Source organism: Leptonotus elevatus, chromosome 5 (genome assembly GCF_054856555.1).
Source record: "Leptonotus elevatus isolate MCC_2025b chromosome 5, RoL_Lele_1.0, whole genome shotgun sequence".
Taxonomy (NCBI): Eukaryota; Metazoa; Chordata; class Actinopteri; order Syngnathiformes; family Syngnathidae; genus Leptonotus; species Leptonotus elevatus.
The window spans coordinates 13,903,581-13,923,167 of NC_141243.1; the positions used below are offsets into that span (position 1 = coordinate 13,903,581).

At 41.0% G+C, this 19,587-nt stretch overlaps 1 protein-coding gene across 3 annotated transcripts; it reads left to right on the forward strand.

The window, feature by feature from the left end:
- Window positions 1-27: 27 nt before the first annotated feature.
- kif2a (kinesin family member 2a) lies at window positions 28-19,312 on the forward strand. 3 transcript variants are annotated; one of them, XM_086075392.1, is made up of 22 exons: window positions 28-258; window positions 7,063-7,157; window positions 7,417-7,533; window positions 8,539-8,593; window positions 9,207-9,320; window positions 9,475-9,519; window positions 11,647-11,747; window positions 11,826-11,921; window positions 12,004-12,058; window positions 12,125-12,287; window positions 12,404-12,494; window positions 12,580-12,643; window positions 12,735-12,826; window positions 13,167-13,309; window positions 13,386-13,590; window positions 14,994-15,104; window positions 15,194-15,261; window positions 15,460-15,585; window positions 16,875-17,022; window positions 18,171-18,272; window positions 18,375-18,513; window positions 18,600-19,312. In XM_086075392.1, the coding sequence occupies exons 1-22, from the start codon at window positions 198-200 to the stop codon at window positions 18,683-18,685; spliced, it is 2,277 nt and encodes a 758-aa protein (XP_085931518.1). In that variant the 5' UTR covers window positions 28-197; the 3' UTR covers window positions 18,686-19,312. The 3 variants fall into 3 exon arrangements, with proteins under 3 accessions (XP_085931518.1, XP_085931519.1, XP_085931520.1); XM_086075393.1 differs by lacking the exon at window positions 9,475-9,519 and having other exon boundaries at window positions 29-258; XM_086075394.1 differs by lacking the exon at window positions 15,460-15,585 and having other exon boundaries at window positions 30-258.
- The last annotated feature ends 275 nt before the right edge of the window (window positions 19,313-19,587 follow it).

Below are 19,587 nucleotides of genomic sequence, written 5' to 3' on the forward strand. Positions count from 1 at the left end.
CAACCGGGACAGCGAATTCTTTGTTTACTTCCGGTTTCTGACAGGAAGTGGACCCACGCTGCACCGGAACTGGCCTGTGAGCTGGAGCTTCAGCGGGCACTCTCCGCGCTATTCCTCCCATTTGCCAAAAGGCTGCTTCGCCTACCTCGCTTACAGCTTTTTAGCCGTTTACTTGTCATTTGCACAGGGAATGTAGAATGGCCGTGGCGTTTGGGAAGCTCGTCGTCGGCACGTATGTGGAAATAAAGCGCAGTGATGGTAAGTTTGAAACGAGCTGCTCTTCTCGTTTTCGTCGCAGTGTCTAGCCCAAGTTGTTTGGGGAGCTTTGTTGCTGTGGTGCTGCTGAATGCAGCTATGCTTCTTTCTAGATGGACAACGTTTAACGGTTGCTGGCGGGGAAATGGCAACGTGATTGAATATTTAACGTTTTCCAACAAGACTCATTCATTCGCGATTTTGATTCATCCTAAATGATGATCAGCCGGGTGTCCTCATTTTGACCCAAGTCGCAACGAACACGTCCATATAAAGATATATCACGATATGCATAATAAACACCCTAAACTTGCCTTCTTGATTGTTTTTTTTTCCAAATAGGCGTACATTTCCGTCGTAATTGGGGAGTGCAGCATTAGCAGGGGATTAGCTTAATAGCTAATGCTAACGTGACCGGCTTGTCACCGGAGATCCGAAACGGGATGTCACTGATGCGTCAACATGTCAAGTATTTAACCGTACGAGTCGTCTCTCTGCAAATTCCCAAATTCGGTTTGCTTGGCTCAAGTGTTAATAACAGGAGCTCGACCTTGTACATGGCAGTTGCTATGGAAACCCAATGATGACCACAACATCAAGAGATATAACGTGGAATGGTAGTAAAGTCATACTGTATTCTTAAAATCGTGGTCAGTATACTAGTAAACTTTGTTTAGTGTGTGTGTGTTTTAAACTTAATCAACCCTTTAGTGCTGCTAAATGGCCTACAGCAGGGGCTTGGCACACACAGCACATGGGCCACATACAGTTTGGCTCATAACAGCATTTTTTTCCTGGCCCACTAAGTAATTCTAAAAACAGCAACAAAAATCCCTGAGTAGCTGTTATGAAGTCCGAAAACATTGACGTTTTGTGAAATATGATAAACATTTGTTTGATTGTTGCATTAAATTGGCCCTCCGTGTGCGACGTTCTGTGATTAAAAACACCCTGAAGATGTTTAAAGTTTAAACTAGATAGGTGTCTGCACAGTTATCTTTTGTTCATAGAAGCCTCAAACAATTTCCTGTGGTGTGCAATGACATGTTCTTGAAACTGGTCCTTACAGGGGTAAAAATGTGATAGCAGTGGAGCACAAGCCCAGGGAGTAGAGCATTTCAGTCCACACAGTTCTCAGTTGGCTGGTTTTGCATCCAGAGCAGGGATTTCCCTCTCAGCAGGGGGGGTCATGGTGAGACTTGTGCAGATTCTCGCCAGATTCAGGCCACCACCCCATCTGTTGTAGCCCAGCATCCTTAATTCTGACACCACCTCCTGTGCTTTATTTCGTCTTGAGAACAACAATATATCTCATAAAAGCATACAAACCAAAACGTCACATGTTTTTCACTTTGCATTTATTTAACATGTTGACCTTGTTAAATTGATTGATGCTGCATTAGAGCCTTTTGTTTGTTCCTCTGTCTTATCAGAGCTCAATACACTCGTTACTTTGAGCCCCTGCAACCACTGGGAAGTATCAGCTTGGTTTTAGTATTAAAGTGGGACACAGTGGGCACAATGGACTCTTTGAGATGAACTGCTGTGACAGAACCCAGTGTAGTGTGTGACTTAGCAATGTAGCTCATGGCAGTATAAATGGAAAAAAAAGTACAGTCGCGGGTTTCTTATGGTTCTCGTGTAACCTCTTAGACTATAAGGAGTTGGCAGTTCCTCTCTCTGGAGCTTCCACTTTTGGAGTATATCCATTAATCCCCAAAACATTTGAGAGGTCAGGTAACTGATGTTTGATCTGAGGGCTTGGTTTACAAACAAACGCTCTTCGTTAATCCTAAAGGTGATGATGTAGATTTCAGGCCTAAAGTTGGTTAACTCTGTTTAAATAAACCATGCTGAGCTGTGGCTGGTCTTTCTTTGCACAGTCATGCTGAAGCCGAATTGTCCAAAATGTCGTGGCAAAATAAATTCTTATTGTTCAGCGGAAACTCAGGGGCTGAACGGTGGCACATGGTCTGTAGGCTGCGTAGGTCTTCTTTGGGTTCCTCCCACATTCCAAAAACATGACCGATGTTTGGCTAATTGATGTCACTATTTGCCCGTTGATGAAAATAAGTGCCAGTGGCTTTTTGTCTATATATGTCAGCTGGGATAGACTCAAGCTCACCCGAGACCCTGAACATGACACAAAATCAATGAATGGATGGGGTAACTGGGTTGAGCCCTCTTGGCAGTCCTAACTGTCTTTGGAGTCTGAACTTGTCCTTCTTTGTAGCAGCACTAGACCAGACTGATAGGTGAACAAAGGACGGATTGAGAGATTGCTGTATGGAACAGCCTGAACAGCTCCAATGGCAGGCAGTGCTTCGTCAGCAGCCACAGGAAGTACATCCTCTGCTGGGCCTTTTTGAGGATGGTAGTTGATATTGGCCTTTCACTTCAAGTCCTGGGCGACTGTATTTCCCAGGAACTTGAGCGTCCGTGGTAGCCCGGTGGCGATGGTGCATGTGGATGAAGTGTTTTTCGCCCTGCCCATCTTGAAGCTGCAAATCCACTAGCAGATGGCAGGAGAGATGCTGAACTGGAGGAGTTTGGAGAGCCTTGCGTAGGTATCTGCGTCATCCACCGACCTGCTTGGTGGGCAAACTGCAGGGGGTCCAGCAAGGGGTCATGTGACACTCTTCAGATGGTCCAGCACGAGGTCTTCAAAAGGACTTAATGACCACGGATGTCAGAGCGAAGGGTCTGTTGTCATTTAGTCTGAAATGGCAGCAGGTTTCTTGGGAGTCGGGACTGGGAGAATGGTGGAGCGTTTGAAGCAGAATGGGATTTAACACTTAATTTAAAAAAAATAGATCATCCAGAATATTTTTGTTAAAAGATAAATTACAGAAATAGCTAATTAATTGAATGAGTTCTTTGTCATTGTTGGTAATGACCTACTGAAAGAAATTCCTGAGCCAAGAAATAAATATGAAGTAGATATATATATTAAAAATAACTCCTACACTATGTTTCTTGGTGCAGTAAATGAAACTGAAGTTTTAAATGTTGTAAAAACACACAAAAATAAAAAGTCCACTGATTGCTTTAATATCAACATGACATTAGTCAAAAGTATCATCGAACATGTTGTCCAACCATTCGCATACAATGCTGCTCAAAAGTTTGTGAACCTCTTGCGCAATTTGGACTTTCCAATTGTTTCAACCTGATTTTGTTGTTCAATCTGAACCATTAGATTTTATATGAAATAACAGGTGTAGGTTTATCAATTAAATGCATTGGTCTTTTTTTTTATTATCAATTGTGTAGTCAAAACATAATTAAAAAATAGTTTTTGGTCAATTCATGTAGGTGCAAAAGTAAGTGAACCCTGAGCTGCATTGCTTAAAACAAGCTGTCAAGTAGGATCAGGTAGGACAAGTTGGTAGCTAAACTAACCACTAAAATGAGAGGTTATACATTATATTGCTCATTATTATTACCATATCTAACCTATTGTGTGGCAATATGGGGAAATGCTTACGATACAATACTTACCCTCTTTTCAAATGACAAAAAAAGAGCAATAAGAATTATTAACCGATCAAAAATAAACAGAGCCAACAAATTCAATATTTATCTAATTAAACACATAGAAATTTTATGATACGGGCTGTTCGGTCCCTGTACGACCGGTGTCAGAGTTTGGTCCGCATTGCCGGCAGTAAGTTGGATTTGTTTCCAGTGAGGGTTGGACTCCGTCAGGGCTGCCCTTTATCACCGATTCTGTTCATAACTTTTATGGACAGAATTTCTAGGCGCAGCCGAGGCGTTGAGGGGGTCCAGTTTGGTGGCCTCAGCATTGCATCTCTGCTTTTTGCAGATGATGTGGTGCTGTTGGCTTCAAGCTGTGATCGCCAACTCTCACTAGAGCGGTTCGCAGCCGAGTGTGAAGTGGTTGGGATGAAGATCAGCACCTCCAAATCCGAGCTGTGGGTCATGACCGAAAGAACAAGATCCCGGATACAAGCGGCCGAAATGAGTTTCCTCCGCAGGGTGTCCGGGCTCTCTCTTAGAGATAAGGCGAGAAGCTCTGTTAACCGGGAGGGACTAGAGCTGCTGCTCCTCCACATTGAGAAGAGCCAGTTGAGGTGGCTCGGGCATCTGGTTCGGATGCCTCCATGGAGAGGTGTTTCGGGCATGTCCCACCAGCGGGAGGCCCCGGGGATGACCCGGGACACGCTGGAGAGAATATGTCTCTAGGCTGGCCTGGGAACGCCTTGGGATCCCGCTGGAGAAGCTGGTTGAAGTGGCTGGGGAAGTCTAGTCTTACCTGCTGAAGCCGCTGCCCCCGAGACACGACCTCGGATAAGCGGTAGAAGATGGATGGATGGATGGATGGAAATTTGATGATCTAGTTTAGGTACACAACAACCTACTTTGCCACAACATTCAGAAACTGTTTGAAATCAGAGACAGTGACTGATCTGAGGGGTTTAAATGTCTATAAAAAAAATCAAAACAAGAACAAATATTAAGCAAAGGTGTGTTCTTGCCTAATTTATAGGTGTAAATTTGTGGAATAATTTTGGAATTAACCTGAAAAGTTGTAAATCACTGGTTGTGTTTAAAAGGATGTATAAAAACAAAGTACAACAACAACATTTAAATCAGGTATAAGTCAGTACAAATGTAGAAAATAGTGCAATTCAAAATGTATGTGTAAGCCTTTGTGCTGATTTATATCTGTAAAAATGTTAGCTTGTCAACTAAATATACAATACTGTTGGCATATCTATGCACGTATAAGTGCAGTTGCTTATGTGTGAGTTTGTGTTTGTTTTTGTGTGCGGGTTTTTCTCTTGTAAGGGGGTAGGACTCTTAAGTTTTTTACTTCTTCCTACTCTCTTTTGAACATGTAAGCTGTGCTTAATGAAGATCATGTATGTATGTATGTAACACATCTAAAGATCTGTTGAAAATCTCCATGAAAGGCTGCAAGCTGGGGCTGATTCACTTAGACGTTCAAGTCTTCGACACGCTGAAAAGACTCGTTTAGCTACATACAGTATGGTTGCCCAATTGCCATGCGTGGTGAAGAATACAGTAGTAGCAGCAGCTAGCTAGTGTGACCTATATTTGCATCTGCGTAAACACCTGCACAGGAATTTTGTGAAAAGACCGTTTCCCCTCCCCCATTATAAAATCAATCTTGGGATGACCCACTTTTAAAAGAATGCTGTCAGTGGAATTACAGAGATTTTAGAAATGCATGCCGAAGTTCATCGAAGTCGAAGCAGCAGCAGTTGTTGGCGCCAACATAAGTGTCAACATTTCAATGAGAGTTTAATAGATACGGGGACCGATAGTCTGACAGCCGATATTTGAGACTAAAGCAAAGCATGCTGGGAAACACCTCTTCCGACACACAGCAATGTTTTAATGTTGCTATGTGAAGTACCAATGACACACAAACTACAAATACCATAATGCAACACAAACGCTGCCTTAATGAGCAGATACCTGTTGAGGCACAAGGATCTCAAATGCTGTGTATTTTGTATTTTGCGTTAAAAAAATAAATAAAACTAGAAACAGCAATGTGTAACAACATCATAAGTCGTAATTGTCCTTTAGCACAACTCACATATTACTCACTAGTCAACACTTCCTGTTCTGGTCACTCGCTTTCTGGTTGATGTACTATCAACATATTTACCAACGCAGCACTTATCAGTGTGAGCGGCTGTTGTTTGTGATATTAACTAAACATTATACATCGCCTCTTTAATCAAGACCTGCAGTCAGTCCAACCTTGAGAATTGAAGATAAGATGCCTGAAAGTTTTGATTTATTCTTATTTTTACTAAACGCATTATATAGTCATTTGTCAGTTTTTAGTCACATTTAAATTGAATATTTTTTAGCTTGAAAGTAGTCAATGTTAACCTGGACGATGACTGAACGTTCATTGAATTTTGGCCCCGAACAGAACTTGTCTAACCAGTTGAGTAACTGTACTGTACTGTACTGTACGGTATGAAGTCACAAATACGTCAGCTACACCCAGATCAAGCCCTTCATTTTCTTTTTTAATTTGAAAGATTTAGGTAGGGCTTGCTTGCGCCATGCGCACAATAAAAGTCTTCTATTAAGCGGTCTAGAGCTCTTAAATTGTGCCGTCACGTTCTCATAAATGCAGCATTCCTGCTACTGTTTGTGGAATATTTCTAGTTCTTCTGTTTATTTTTATTGTGTAAACTGATGGCTATTGACAAATGGCAAGCAAATTGTAAATATAGTTCAGCCTTGTTGTAGAACATTATTACGTTTATTGAATATACTGTGTTTTTATGACTTTGGCGATGGCTGGAGCGCAACCTCGCAACCAGGAAATGGCCGCGTGCAACGGTTGCTCCATGATCTGTTTATTCTTCAGTACATTAAAGTTTTGAAAAAGATAAAAAAAGAAAGTCGTTTCTGCTCCTCGGTTGTTGCTTCAGGTCTTTCCGGTGCACTGCTGTTGATATAGCGCCTCCATAATGGCGCAACACTGCAACTGCAGTTAAAATGTGTTCCTGCCGAGCTCAATCAGCACAGTTGGAGCGCTTTGTTGAGCGATATCAGTGGCTCAGGCTGGAGGCGGCCGCCTCTGAATTTTGTACACAGGACAAACCCTGGGCGAGTGGAGCACTTCATACTAAAGTGTTCCTATAATACACTAACTATTACTATCCACATTGTTACGCAGATTTTCACATTTGGTAAAGTTGATCAAAACAGTTGATTCAGAATTTGTTTTTAACTTGTGTTCAATTTTTTAATGTTTTTACCTTGACATTTGTATCTGTAATTCTTGGACAGGACGCATACATGAGGCGATGGTGACATCCCTGAACGAGGAGAACGAGAGCGTCACGGTGGAGTGGATAGAGAATGGAGACACAAAAGGGAAAGAGGTAAACCACCATTTATTACTGCCTAAGGCATCAGCAGCGACATAAGTCCTGTTTTCTGAAAATCTGAATATTTCATGAGAAGGTGTCAAGAGTTTTGATGATTACGCAACCAAACTGCATGAACTAAATCCAGAAGACACACTTATTGTAGAGCCGAGATTGGCATTGGTGTTGTCTGTGTACAAAAGTGTCAAAGTAGAACACTTTTGACAATAGTCGATGTCAAAATGACTCATAATTGTCTTCTGTTACCTGGCAGATTGATTTGGACAGTATATTTTCACTTAACCCAGATGTGGGTCCAGACGAAGAGATTGTCCGGAGTCCAGAGACTCCTCCTCCGACTACGGGCGTGAAGGTTAATAAAATAGCAAAGGTGAGTACTTTACCCTGCATATTACTTTAAATAAAACCTTTGAGAGAGCCAAATGGCTGAAGACATGCTTTGTCCCCCTGATTACATAAGTGCCCTAGTTTTAATGGGTTTTAATTGAGAGGTCTCATTTAGGTAGCTAATGTATTTATTAGGGGTGGGAATCTTTGAATGTCTCACGATTCGATTCAGATTCTTAGGTCTGCGATTCGATTCAGAATCTATTTTTGATTAAGAATGATTTTTGATTCAAAATGATTTGATTGACAATGCTTTTTGCTTCAATCTATAGATGTGCAAGGAATTGTAATGATCTACTCTACTACTCTACTCCAGTCTGACTCGCTAATGCTAATTAGCGCGCTACTCGCGGCACTTTTATCACTCAAAAGAACGGCTCCACACTGCAAAAAAAACTTTTATTGGAATAACTTGATGGTGACTTAACTTCTACTCGCTAATGTGGCTACAACTTAACAGTGTATTAGACCCTGTGGAACCACACTGCACCCAAGTGGCCAAATCTGGTACAACATGAACAGCACTCCAAATAAAGGCACACACAGACAAAGGCAAGACGGTATAAAATAATTTAAATAAAATCGATTTTGGGACATTTAAAATCGATTCTGAATCATACTAAATGAGAATCGATTTTTTTAATGTTTTTGCACACCCCTAGTATTTAACATGGTTTGTTGTGATTCCACAATTCTACATTTCATATTTATATTACTATTGACATTTACACACAACAAGGTCATCAGCATCTGGTTTTGGATACTGTTTCCTTTCATGTACATGAACAAGATACACAACTTGCCACAGCTTTTTTTGTTAAATTGACAAAGTCACTAACATCAACGTGATTAAAAGAGGCCCGTGCTCTAATCAGCGCTAATCTTTTCTCACAAGATTTAACTTAGTTAACTAGGTATGTAATTAAGGTAGTCAACTAGGAATACAGAAGAGGATGAAAACAAAATATGTTTGGTTTTGTTCTTACAGAATCGTGGGACGATAGCACCTTCGAAGATCGATACTCCATCCAGGGACAGTAGAGGTTTGTATCAGAGAGTTTCAGGGGGGGGAATAATCAAAGCTTTTACAAAACAAAAAAACTAAAACAGATATTTTGTTTGAGTTTCGTATATTGCTGTTATGAAAGACAGTCACTAAATTATTACATCTATGATATAGTACAGCTAACTAGTAGTACACATTGGTGACCTTTTAGAATGTACATTAGAACAGTATAGATGCTATTCAAGAAGGCCATTTAACATAACAAATATTTTATTTTTTAAATCAGGGAATCTTCAAAATGTACAATATTATATTATCTGTCACATATTACTTGTGCAGTTTGCAGGTTCTGTTTTTTTTTGTTTTTTTTACTGTGGGGTTTTGTTTAGGGTTTTTTTTAAGAAAAAGGTGGACATTATGTAAGGGATGGATTAGGAACTAAAAACAATTAGGAACTAAAAACAAGGCCAGATACCACATCATTCTGTATCCATTCATCATGTGGCTGTATTGCAGTTTCTCACCAAATGTGTCCATTCTCAGCATTTTGAGTCTTAACAAAAATGACAAGCAAAAACATTCTTTCTTGGCTGAACAAAAAAGAACAAAATCTTCATCCAATTTTTTATTTATTTTTTGTCGGTTTGCAGTGATTCCGACTCAGGCCCGACCCCCTCAGTCTCAACATGTTGAATCAGCACTACTCCCTCCATCACAGCCGACTCAGCCCGCCCAGCCGACCGCACAGCAGCAGCTGCAGAATGGTAACGTTGACGTTCTCACCTTACTTGCAGTTGTTAGTTTTTAGTCGGCTAATTTAATTTGTAAGACTTGACCCTTAACGGGGTTTTGGATTTTAGAAAAGTGTCCCATCTGTGATACAGTTTGAATATGTTTTGTTGACCACATTCATTACAGAGTCTTTTCATCAGCCGCTAACCAGAAGGGAGATTGGACAACTTTGTATGTATCGCCTGTTTATTGCCTCAGGGGCTTTTGCTTGTTGTGTCATAGTTCCCAATAGAATCTGACAGTCCTCTTGTTTTTAAAGTACATGTATGTACTTAGACCCAGAATGTCTGCCAGACACTATTCAGAGCTGTGATGTGACGTCACTGGTGTGTTGGTGATGTAGGCCAGAGACAAACCACCCTGCAGAGAGGATTTGTGGGTGTCAGCCACACAGTTTAAAGTGTTTTGCTGCTTCACCGAGTGCACTTTTTGGTTGCACGAGGAAAAGCCTCTGGCACAGAATTTTACTCTTCAGAAATTTTTGCTTTTTCTTTAGGGTTGGGTGTTCGCAAACCTGCTGCTTCCTTACCGACAAGCCTCTGATTAGTGCACGAGGGATGGTGCTGCCCCCCCCCCCCCCCCCCCCCCCCCGTTTTACTTCTTGGTCTTGGTGCTGACCTAGCTCATTAATTCCTCCTAGATTAGAGGAGATTACTCATCCCTCTGCTCTGATAGTCTGTCTTCTTGGGAAACTGGAGATAGCAGGAGGCCAAGACTATAATACAGTGCTTTCTTTGGAGAGGCAAGGTGTTGCTTTGCAGCCAAACCAGGACCATTGCTTTAATTTCACCTCTTCAAGTTGTCAGGATCTGCTGTTACTCACACAATTTACTTGCTTGTAAATCAATGGTTTTGTAGCCTTAATGACACTAAATAGCGCAAATGGTAGCGAGAAGAGCAATGTGGGCAGTAGAATCATCAGAATCAGAATCTTTGAAGAACACGCAAGGAATTTGTCATGATGGCAGCCACTTGTCAACGTTGCTAATCTTAATATTGGTGATTCAGGTGTGGATAAAACACTTTAATTTAAAGGCACCAGAGCACTTTTTCCAAACCCATGGTCAGACCAGGAAAGTATAGAATGAAGTTGTCGTAGACAAATATAGAGGTCTTAACATAATGTAGTGCAGTCCGAACCTTAACCCAATTTAATATTGTCATAATGGTGGAAATAAATTGTTTGTGTTCATGTCAAAAGTAATTAGTAGTGAGGACATTGCCTCACAAGTTCTTCCTCACCAAACTCATCCAAGTATGACTTTTTTATGGACCTTGCTTTGTACACTCATATTCATACTGGAACAAAGTGGTGAAGGTTGGAAACACAAAATGTAAGAAGCAACATTAAGCCCAGCCCTTGACGGATCGTATATGAACCCAAGCCTTTAGTTCATATAGTGTACATCACCTATATTGATAGGTTAGAAGCAAGGTGGTCATTTTTGCAATCTCAGGCTATATCCACACAAATATTCGTTAAAACATGACCTCTGAACCTGTGAGCATTTTTCATAAAACATATTATTATTATTATTATTAAGACAAACCTATTGGATATTGTTTTTTTGTTTTTTATTCTATTGGTGTGGGCTGAGATTCTGTTGACCCCACAGCAGTGGAAATCAAAAACTTTTGCTACTATTTTGATGGATGCATTGTAAGCCCTAATTTGATCCAGAAAGCTGTTTTAAGGATAGCCACAAGACACACAAAAAACACTATTAACTCATTCACTGCCATATTTTTTATTTTTATTTTTTTAACATTATTAAAAATTAGGGGCAAGAGGCGATTACAATTTTTTATTGTAATTAATTGCATGACTTCACTAGTTAACTCACGATTAATCACAAATTTTACATCTGTTCTAAATGTACGATAAAAAAATCCTAGGTTTTCATACTTTTGTTAACAAAAGTGGGGAAAATGTTAAACTAATAGAAATAGTTCAAATTAATTTTTGACATTTATAGCCATCAATGGCAGTGAATGAATTTAAAAAATATAATTAAAAATTCAGGGCATCAGGCGATTAGTTTTTAATCGTATTAATTCACTAGTTAACTTGCGATTATTCACAAATGTCATATCTGTTCTGAATGTACAATAAAAAAAATCTAGGTTTTCATACTCTTGTTAACAAAAGTGGGAAAAAAATTAAACTAATAGAAATAGTTGAAATGACTTTTTTACGTTTATAGCCTTCAATGGCAGTGATTGACTTAAAGAGAAATAGCGGTACTTGAGGAAGTGGGAAACCTAGAGATCTTAAGGTAGTTGTTCCTCTTGTTGCAGCTAGGAGGAAGTCAAACTGTGTGAAGGAGGTGGAGAAACTGCAAGAGAAAAGGGAGAAGCGTCGGCTTCAGCAACAGGAGCTGAGGGAAAAGAGGGCTCAGGTACATTCATGCCTGTGAAGTCATTTTATTTGTGATTTGAATTATTATGTCATTTTGTCTCTCCAAATCTCATTGCAGGAGGTGGACACAACCATTCCTAATTATGAGATCATGTGCATGATCCGAGACTTCCGTGCAAGTCTGGACTACCGACCTCTAACCACAGCAGATCTGGTGAGAAGAAAGCGTTGATTTTTGACTTATGCACATGTCACCCCACTCAGCAATGTTAACATTTGAACTTTTTGCCACTCAGATTGAAGAACACAGGATATGCGTATGTGTGAGGAAACGTCCGCTGAATAAAAAAGGTATGCTCTCTCAAATCTTATGTCTCTTTACTGTGTTGACAAATTCTTGTTTGTGCTTGGTTTCAGAACTCGCCATGAAGGATTTGGATGTGATCACAATTCCCAGTAAGGATGTGGTGATGGTGCACGAACCTAAACAGAAGGTGGACCTGACTCGGTTCCTGGAGAACCAAACCTTCCGCTTCGATTACGCCTTTGATGAAGCCACCACCAATGAGATGGTTTACAGGTTGATTTTGTTCCCTGCTTCCAGCATTTCCTGAAGATCTGCGTTTACATCGATAAACTAATTGGATTATAAAGTGGGTGTGCCTAATGAGGTTGTCGGTATGATGTTCTCTGAAGGTTTACTGCCAGACCGTTAGTGGAGACCATATTTGAGAGGGGCATGGCCACATGCTTTGCCTATGGACAAACAGGAAGTGGTAAAACTCATGTAAGAAGCTTACAATGTAGACTACAAATTAAAATCAATAATCAGAGTCATTCTTTCGATTGCTAAAACAGCTGGTGTGTTTTAGACAATGGGCGGCGATTTTTCTGGGAAGAACCAAGATTGCGCCAAAGGAATTTATGCATTGGCTGGTAAGTCAATGTTTGTGGTTTCATGTGGAAAATTGGTCAAATGTTTTAAAAGCAGCATATTTTGGCTGTAAACATATTCATTTGTTTACAGCTCGGGATGTATTTCTCATGTTGAAGAAACCCAATTACAAGAAGTTAGAGCTCCAAGTGTTTGCAACCTTTTTTGAAATCTACAGTGGAAAGGTAAGAATAAACAAATTTGGTACGTTTTATGGTCTTTAAATAAATTATTATTTAAGGGAAGTCAACCCAAAAGTTTTTTTGTTTTGTTTAGTATGAGCTAAGCAGCAAAATCCACCCAGTTTTTATCCATCTCAGAGGGCGGCCATTTTGAAAATGACATCACAGTTGCTCCAGGCTCAGATAACGACCTATCATGCCACACCTGTTTTCTGTAGTTTGGTCCTGAGCCGTGATTGGTTGTTACCTAAACCCTGAGCAACTGTGATGTCATTGAGATGGATGAAAATGGGTGGCTTTTGCTGCTTAATTCATATTCCAAAAATCCACTGTTTTCTCTAAGGTGTTTGACCTGCTGAATCGCAAAACTAAACTGAGGGTGCTGGAGGACCGAAAACAGCAGGTGCAAGTTGTGGGACTTCAGGAGAAGGACGTCAAGTGCACAGAAGAAGTCCTGAAACTCATAGAAGTGGGCAACAGCTGCAGGTACAACAGCCTTACAAGTTGCAACAGTTTTTGATGGACTTCACCAAATACACATTTCTTGTTTTCCTTTCCCTAGGACATCGGGGCAGACGTCAGCCAATGCGCACTCGTCCCGCAGCCACGCCGTGTTCCAGATCATTCTTCGGAGGAAGGGCAAGATGCACGGCAAGTTCTCCCTCATTGACCTGGCCGGGAACGAGAGGGGCGCCGATACTTCAAGTGCTGACCGGCAGACTCGCCTGGAGGGTGCCGAGATCAACAAAAGCCTGCTGGCCCTCAAGGTTTGTGGGAAGCCAACAGAAGCGTGCAAATGCTGATGTGGAGTAAATATTTTTGACTGGCAAATATGTTCGAACATACTTGCAAATATTTTTTTAAGTATTTTCAATGTGAAATGTGTTTAAACTTTTTTGCAAATATGTTTAAAGGGACTACACCATGGTATTTTAAGCCCTTCCACAGTTAACTATAGGCATATAATGATGAAATCATTGTATTTTTTTCAATGAAATATTAGGTATTTTTCTGGCTACTTTTCCAATGCGGAAGTAAAACGCCCAGTTCAGTAAAACCCCGCCTCTCCTCGTGTGGTTGCCGCGCCCCTCTGCTGCCAAGGAGCGCTTCTCTACATGTGGAAATTGGATGGATGGAGGAGGAGAGAAGAAGGAGGGGGAAAATAAAAAATAAATTACCGTGAGTGGGTCTCGAACTCGAGCCTGCTACTCACAAGGCGAGCGTGCTAACCACTATACCAAGTGCATGGTAGCGTAATAAGTTTTACTTGTAGTCTACACAAGTGTCAGCCAGAACCCTTTCTGGAATTTTGAGACGGCCAATTGTCATTGCACTTTGGCATTGCAGATGTGAAGGATAATTGATAGCTTTGAATTCATCTGGACAGAATGTTTATTGATAAAGGCTACTTTTGTCAATATCCCATGGAGGGAGGTCTCAAAGAAAGTGGGCGTGCGTTTAGTCCGCAGAGGCGGAGCGGGGGGTGGGGCCGCACGCAATGACGTCAAACCGTGCCAACAGCTAGTTTTCTCAGGTTGGGAGGGGCTGGTGCTTGGAGAGCAGAATGACCTAGAATTTCTCATACAGGGGCGAATGGAGGAAAACACAATGGTCATGTTTTTTGGTAAGGAATTAGCATAAAAGCTCCAAAAAGTTGAATTTTCATGTTGCAGTCCCTTTAGAAGTATTTTGCAAATGCGCCCAAACCAAGTTAATAAGTTTGAACGTATTTGCTCGAACTTTTAAGCGTACTTGCAAAATACGTTTTGTAGGCTAAATGCTAAAAACTTGGCATTTTTCTCATAATGAAAGAGGGTATGACATAAGCATGCACAAGTTCCTTTTTTTTCTTCTATTTTTTCTCGAAAGGTTGAAAAATGAAATAACATGGCTTGTTTGTATTTTTTTAATTTTTTATTATGTTGTCTGCAGTGCATGATTTCCATTCCACATTTTTCCCATAATGCTCTGGGGCATCCGTCTCAGTTGAAGGGTCTTCAAAAGACATTTAAAATACAGTAATTACAGATTCATCCTAGTGTCTGTAGATTTATATAGTTTGTGGTTGTTTCAAATGTGGACTATAATCTTCAATTTGCAGTTCCAGAATGAGTATTTTGTATAACTAGGATGTTACTAGATAAAAATCCAAAAGTACATGTTCTGACAGGAGTGCATCAGGGCTCTCGGCCGCAACAAGCCACACACTCCATTCCGAGCTAGCAAACTCACCCAGGTCCTGCGAGACTCCTTCATTGGTGAAAATTCCCGTACGTGCATGGTGAGTTTATGACCTCTGTATCGTGATGTCTCCACGTATCTTCACACAGCCGCCTGAGTGATTTTTTTTTCTTTTCTTTGTTTGGTCAGATTGCAACAATCTCTCCTGGTATGACATCTTGCGAGAATACCCTCAACACGCTCCGCTACGCCAACAGGTGCTCGTGTTCACCGCCGACAGTGTATTGTTGTCATCCTAGCAGTAGATTGATAGTAGCTTTACTCCTGACTAAGGTGAAATTGTTTCCTACTCCTGGTCGTTCTTGTCTGACTCTCTATCCCTGCTCTCCGTTTTACTCTTCTGGCCCTTTCCCCTTCCCGCCTCTCCCATGCTGCCCCTCTACACCCGGGCGTAGAGTGAAGGAGTTTGGGATTAGTCCGTCAGACATCCCCTTCTCCCAGGGTGGTCAGGGGAGTCGCCCTGAGCACTCTCCGACCAATACCTTTGAGTATGATGACTTTGCTGCTACTCCCCCTGGCAGGTCAAGCGCTTTTGCACCGCACCTACACAAACACTAGCGCATGTGCTTTATTTACGCTTGCTTCTTACATTGGCACCATGAGATGAAATATGAGTAAAAATATGCAGTGGGTTGCAATGGTGTCACGTTATGTGGCGGTTTTGTATTCATGCATCTCATTAAAGAATGGTTAACTATTAATGTACACTATCCAATAAAAAAGAAATATTACATTTTTTTATACTGTTCTTGCATTGAATCTCATTGTGCGAGTGTACCTAATGAAGTGGCCAGTCAGACATGATGAATTAATGGGCTAATTAACAGCTGGACATGTTCACCATCTTTCAGCCTTTCTTCCTTTCATCTGCTTGTGACTCGCAATTGTATTCACTTTTTTCCCCGTTGCGCCTTCATTACCGACATCTTTTTGTTTTGGTTTTCCTTTTCGTATTGTATTGACCATACAATGTTGGCCATCCATGACGTGATTCCTGTTGCGAATAAATGGACTGCACCTCAATGAAAATGGATGGATGAACCAAGCACCCACTGCACAAACCTTTCCTCTCCATGCATGACATCACTGCTCTCATGATGTCACCATCCTGTTCAAGTCAACCCCGCCCCCAGTTAGCTTCCATCTATCAGCCATCTAGTGTCTTTAAAGGGGAAGTCAACACCAAAATACATTTCTGGACAGTAATATGTTTTTATGCAGACCCACTAGTTTAAATACAGTAATTTGGTTACTATTGCATGGAATTAAGCAGCAAAATCCAGCAGTTTTTATCACTATCAAAAGGCAGCCATTTTGCCACTTGCTGTTGAGTAAAAATGACATCACAGTTGCTCAGGTCTCAGGTAACAACCAATCACAGCTCAGCTGAAAACAGGTGAGCTGTGATTGGCCGTTGCCTGAGCCCTGAGCAACTGTGATGTCATCGTCAGTTGACAGCAAGTGGCAAAATGGCCGCCCCGAGATGGATAAAAATGGGTAGATTTTGCTTCATAACTCATTCAAAAATCTAGCAGTTTTGATCAATATCAGATGGCGGCCATTTTGCCACTTGCTGTCAACTGACGATGACATCACAGTTGCTCAGGTCGACAGCAAGTGGCAAAATGGCCGCCGTCTGATATGGATAAAAACTGCTGGATTTTGCCGCATATTTCATATTCCACAAATGTTAGACTAGTGAAGTCACATATGACACATAATTATCAAATGTTTAAGGTTCACTTCCCCTTTAAGTGATTCTGCTCAGTAAATGTGATCAATCCTGACGAGATTTATGTTTGGTGTTCAGGGTGAAGGAACTTACTGTGGACCACAACCAGGTGATGGAGGGAGGTCGTGCCAACATCCACGCCGTCAACCAGCTGGACTTTTTAGAAGAAGAATGGCAAAACAGTTCGCCGCAGAGAGACGACCTCAAGCTGCTCTGTGAGCAGAATGTAAGTCGTTTGTGGACCTTTCTTTATTGAAAAATAAACGGATGTTTTTCAGATTCAACGCACATGTATAGGGTTAACTGGTGAACATAATAAACAGAGGGAGAGTAGCCTTTTCATCAATTTTGGGTGTCTTCACCTTGAATTAGAAAGCCTTTTTTTCGTGTATTCCCTATCTCCACGCTAGTGGACCTTGCTAGATATCTAGTTGTGCTGGACTAGAATAGCTAAACTTGGCATTGCAAATTATGCAGTAAGGACGCTGATTCCCATCACCTTATAAAGCACTTTAAAACAACCACCGCTATTTTCTTAAGTCAGCGTATAGAATGAAATGTGAATTCATCAAATTTGCAAGTAAATTGAGACAAGCTCATTATGATTTCAGTGTTTATACTTCTTGTGAGGGTTTTGTTTGGTGGTGTGCCGTCGGATTTTTCTGGTATAAAATGTTCTAAGATTACCATAAGGTGTTTCTCATCAGGGGCGGAGCTTCATGGTGGCAACCCTGGCCACCCTGGCCACCCTTTGTCACTCTCTGGCCACACCCACACCTAGGGGAAAATGTATATCTGTGATTTTTCTGCGATTCTTAGACCCATTGATAGCCTGCCACTAATTATTTACATTATAAGGGAAGTCAACGCACAAAATATCGAATCTAATCTAAATACGTTGTTGTGGTTAATATTGTGTTAGTGGATTATGAGTTAACCAGCAAAATACACCCGTTTTTATCTGTATCAGGAGGCAGCCATTTTGTCATTTGCTGGCGAGTGCAAGTGACATCACAGTTTGTGCAGGTTTCGGGTAACAACCAATCACAGCTCAGAAATCAGGTGAGCTTTGATTGGTCATTACCTGAGCCCTGTGCAACTGTGATGTCATCTTTAGCCAACAGCAAGTGGCAAAATGGCTGCCTCCTGATACAGATAAAAACGGCTGTATTTTGCTGCATAACTCATATTCCACAAATGTAATATTAATCAGAATGTCATGTTTACATTAGTGAGGTCACATATAACAAAATGTTGTCAAGAAATTTTGAAGGTTGACTTCCCTTAAACTGTTTGAGCTGAACGCAAACTCCAAAAGAATCTGTCTGCAGGGAGCAAACAAGTAAAAAATAAAAAAATTGCCCTGTCTCCCAGGAGGAGGAAGTGTCTCCTCAACTCTTCTCCTTCCACGAGGCCGTCTCTCAGTTGGTGGAAATGGAGGAGCAGGTCTTAGAGGACCACCGTGCCGTTTTCCAGGTCAGACCATACAAGAAAGTCTTACATTCCAATTTGTTTGAATCTCTTAATTTCCAGAATGGGGAAAAAAATTATCAATTTATTTTTTGTTCCCATTTCCAGGAGTCCATCAGGTGGCTGGAGGACGAGAAGGAGCTCCTGAAGATGACAGAAGAGGAGGTGGACTACGATGTGGAATCTTACGCCACTCAGCTGGAGAAGATCCTGGACCAGAAGATAGACATCCTCTCCGAGCTCCGAGGTTTGACCCGAGCAGACGCACAATCGAGCGAGGGATTCCGCCGAATCTCGCAACACTGATCTTGTCTCCTCCTTTGTTTGGTGCAGATAAAGTCAAGTCATTCCGCTGTGCTCTCCAAGAGGAGGAGAAAGCCAGCAAGCAGATCAACCCCAAGAGGCCACGTGCTCTTTAGTGAGACTGAGGATGTGGAAAGAGAACCACTAGACAGACGTTTGCCTGTCAGAGCACAAACAAGAGGACTGACCTTCCCAACAGGCTCAAACTTTTGTGACTTGTCGTCATAGAAACCGACTGTGTCGCTACTGGCTTCATAGGAAATTTAGGAAAAGAACACTTGGGAAAGAAAATAGTTTTGGGTTTTCCTCATGGAGAATGTGAACATTCTCCTTAAATTATTTCCTTTAATACTTGTTTGTAACATTTGAACAGATTTTTTTTTTTCATGGTTTCCAAAGTTTTGCCACACAAAACCAGTGTTTGATTTACGGTTGCCCTGGCTAACATGTACAGTCCGCATGCGCACTGATGTTATGGCGTCAGAATTTTGGTCACTATATAGTCGCATCTGAAATGCAGTCTGTCCGCCCTCCTACTTTTTACTTGTGAGGAAGAAGCAGCGGAGCAAAATGTTTCTTCCTCTTGTGGCCCTAAAAAAATACGTGTAGTTCGCTTCCATTTGTGCCATTTCATGCTGTGCGGCAACTTTCTTAAACTTCATGTTCAACATATTTTCCACCCCGTTACAATTTGTTATAAAAGCAACTGGAAAGGAAAAACAATAAATGTATAGTGAAGAACACTATTCAGTTTCTGTTTGTAGGAGGCAAAGCGTTAAAAATATTTTTACAGCCCTTTTAGGCCAAGAAACTACATTTTATTCAGTCACATACTTACATAAAAAATAAGGTTGTGACTAAAGTTTATTTTAATAAATTAATGTGACTTTTTTGTTTTAATTTCCATCCCTTTATTCAAATTTCAAATTAGTTCTCGTATCGATTCTCACTGGGTGGGGGAATGAATTAACACAAATTGGCTTGTTTGCTTTAAATTTAGATGGACGGTATCTAACGG